Here is a 3,542-nt window from a genome sequence, read left to right as displayed (position 1 = left end):
GCTCCCTCTAGTGGATGTTGTGGAGTATTCTGTTGTCTTTGCTCCAAAGGTTTTTGTACAGAGTTTTGGTGTTTCCTGTCACTGTGGGCTGCAGAGCACAGTAGTACACAGCAGAGTCAGACAGCTGAAGCTTCTGGATCTTCAGAGGAACTGATCTGATGCTGGAATCCAGTGTGGATGAAAATCTCTCCTTGAACTCGTCTGCTGTCTCCCCTTGGTCCCCACTAACACGACTCAGGATGAATTTGGGGCTGTTGTTTTCATCCTGTTTGTACCAGAAGAGAGAAGTCCCTGTTAAACCACTGCTCTCATACTGACATCCAAGTGTTACTGTGCCTCCTGCAGCAGCAGTCTCTTCTCCTTTTGCTTGCAGCACGTTGTCTTTTTGTGCTCTGCATTCTGTAAAACACCAACAAACAGTATCAGTGTGCTGTTAAAGAATCATGTCAATGTTGGATTGATATCAAAGAAACAGAGTTGTGTTCATACCGAGGCACATAGCAGCCAGCAGCACTGAGATGAACAGAGGCGTCATATCTGCAGTGTAGAGTAACTGTGAGCTACAGCAAGTAGAAAGAAGCTGTGATCTCTCTGTTTAGTCTTCATCAACACTAAGTTGGTGGATTAGAAGGAGGAGCCTGATCACAGTGACAGGACTCATTCACAGCCCTGTGTTATTCCCCCTGCTGACAGCTTTACACTCAGCACGTCTTTCTGCTGCTCTGCTTTCATTGGATATTTGCTCCTATTGCAGGAAGCAGGTTTAACAGACTGAACTGTGAGTCGAGAAACAAGCACAGGATAAATAAAGAGCAGAGGCTCAGTTTTAATCCAGTGAACCGAAGAATATAAATGCATGTCACTTTTGATGTGAAGTAAAATGTATTTATATAACACTTTTTAAGACAAAGTGCTTTACAGGGAATATAAAAACATATCAGACAAAAAAACAACATATTACACAAGAACATCACCCAAATGTCGCTCTAAAACGAGGAGTTTTTAGCTGTTTTTTTAAAGGATGAAGTGCTTCAAGAGTCTCGTCATGAGGCACATTAAGACCTGGCTGCCACCCACACTGGACCCACTGCAGTTCACCCCCAACTGGTCAAAAGAAAACACCATCACCACCACCCTACATCTCGCCCTCACCCACCTGGACAATAAGGACACATATGTACGAATGCTGTTCATAGACTTCAGTTCAGCATTCAACACAATCATCCTCAGCACCTGATTGAAAACTGAGCCTGCTGGGCCTGAACACCTCCCTCTGCAACTGGATCCTGGACTTTCTGACGGAGAGGCCTCAGACAGTCGGTAACAGCACCTCCAACACCACCACACTGAGCGCTGGAGCTCTTCAGGGCTGTGTGCTCAGTGTGGTGCTGTTTAAGCAGAGCTTATGAACCTCAAGTTTTGTGGCTTTCCACAGGAGCTCAGTTTTATGGCAAATTAGCGTAAAGCTCCGGAGAGCTTCTGTGATCCAGGGTGGAGGTTTAACCGTGCTGCCTTTCCTGATTTTAAGAGGAGCCACTATGTATTTATTTTACACTCTGTGAAATGAAGGAGGCCACATGCCGTTCCACATCATCAGTTTCAGGTAGATTATTATCAAACACTTCAACAGATTCTTCCACCACACAGTCAGTAATTAGTCGTGAATGTTTCACATGAAGAAAGGGCAGAGTGTCACGAGTAAAGGAGATGTTTATGATTGCTAATAAAATATGTTCACGACAGACTTGTCCCATATCCAGACCCAGTGACAGAATCAGACCCAGACTGGTAGCCAAACACCAGTGACAGACTCAGACCCAGACTGGTCCAGACCCAGTGACAGAATCAGATCCAGACTGGTCCCATAGCCATATCCAGTGACAGAATCAGATCCAGACAGAAGTGACAGAATCCCAGACTGGTCCCATAGCCAAACCCAGTGACAGAATCAGACCCAGACTGGTCCCATATCCCAGTGACAGAATCAGACCCAGACTGGTCCCATAGCCAGACCCAGTGACAGAATCAGACCCAGACTGGTCCCATAGCCAGACCCAGTGACAGAATCAGATCCAGACTGGTCCCATAGCCAGACCCAGTGACAGAATCAGATCAGTGTCCCATAATCAGATCCAGTGACTGGTCCAGACTGGTCCCATAGCCACACCCAGTGACAGAATCAGACCCAGACTGGTCCCATATCCAGACCCAGTGACAGAATCAGACCCAGACTGGTCCCATATCCAGACCCAGTGACAGAATCAGACCCAGACTGGTCCCATAGCCAGACCCAGTGACAGAATCAGACCCAGACTGGTCCCATAGCCAGACCCAGTGACAGAATCAGATGCAGACTGGTCCCATATCCAGACCCAGTGACAGAATAAGACCCAGACTGGTCCCATATCCAGACCCAGTTACAGAATCAGATCCAGGGTGTGGCCACCGCTGTGTGTTGGCCCAGTCACATGTTAGGTAAGATTAAAAGAGTCTACGAGATTAAGACAGTCAGAAGCAGCGTGGCATGAACTGTCAGCCACATGGAAATGAAAATCCAGCAGAAGGATTCTTTCCAGTTTGAAGATGGAGGATAGAAAGTCCTCAAACTCCACTAAGAAACTCCGAGCTAATCCTGGTTGGTCCTATTTTTCCTGTTGGTGTTTGATCCAACAGAAAATAACTCACGTCGATGTCACTTTAACTTACTTTGCAGTATATTTAAATGCTTCACTTATATTAAACTATATTGTTGTTAAAGCATATAGTTACTCTACTATAGCTGTAGGCTGCTGGAGGATTCCCATGATGCACTCAGTGTTTCTTCTTCACTCACTATGTGTTAATACACCTCTCTGCATTGAATCATTAGTTATTATTAATCTCTGGCTCTCCTCCACAGTGTGTCTCTGTCCTGTCTTCCTCCCATCACCCCAACTGGTCACCAGATGAGCCTGGTTCTGCTGGAGGTTTCTTCATGATAAAAAGGAAGTTTTTCCTTCCCACTGTCGCCAAATGAAACTGAATGAAACAAACCAGAGAAGTTTAACAGTGTGTGGCTCCCTCTAGTGGATGTTGTGGAGTATTCTGTTGTCTTTGCTCCAAAGGTTTTTGTACAGAGTTTTGGTGTTTCCTGTCACTGTGGGCTGCAGAGCACAGTAGTACACAGCAGAGTCAGACAGCTGAAGCTTCTGGATCTTCAGAGGAACTGACTTTTCTTTGAGTTCAGCATCAAATCCGTTTTTTGGGAATTCTTGAGCGTTATCTCCGGCTGTTTTATCACGTCGTAAAACATATTTTGGAAAGTCATTTACTTCTTGTTTGTACCAGAACAAATATGGATATGTATCAGTTGTTTCAAATCTACATCCAAGTGTAACTGTGTCTCCTTCAGCAGCAATGACATCTCCTTGTTCCTGGATCACTTTGTCTTCTCCTTTACACTCTGAGGAAGAACAGAACATGCAGAGGAAGAGATGGATCAATAAACATGATTGAAGTTATTGAAAAGTTCCACAGTGTAAATGATGAAATCTCCTCTTTCT

The 3,542-nt window shown here is 45.1% G+C and overlaps 1 gene segment (V, D, J or C); it reads right to left on the bottom strand.

Annotated features, from left to right (window-relative positions):
• Nucleotides 1-565, bottom strand: LOC116315501. The segment is given in 2 exon segments: nucleotides 1-399; nucleotides 490-565. Coding segments are annotated over 2 exon segments (438 nt in total).
• Between the last annotated feature and the right edge of the window lie 2,977 nt (nucleotides 566-3,542).

This window comes from Oreochromis aureus, linkage group 18 (genome assembly GCF_013358895.1).
Source record: "Oreochromis aureus strain Israel breed Guangdong linkage group 18, ZZ_aureus, whole genome shotgun sequence".
Classification (NCBI taxonomy): Eukaryota; Metazoa; Chordata; class Actinopteri; order Cichliformes; family Cichlidae; genus Oreochromis; species Oreochromis aureus.
Note: the sequence above shows the minus strand (reverse complement) of the source record. Positions and strands in the feature narration are given on the sequence as shown.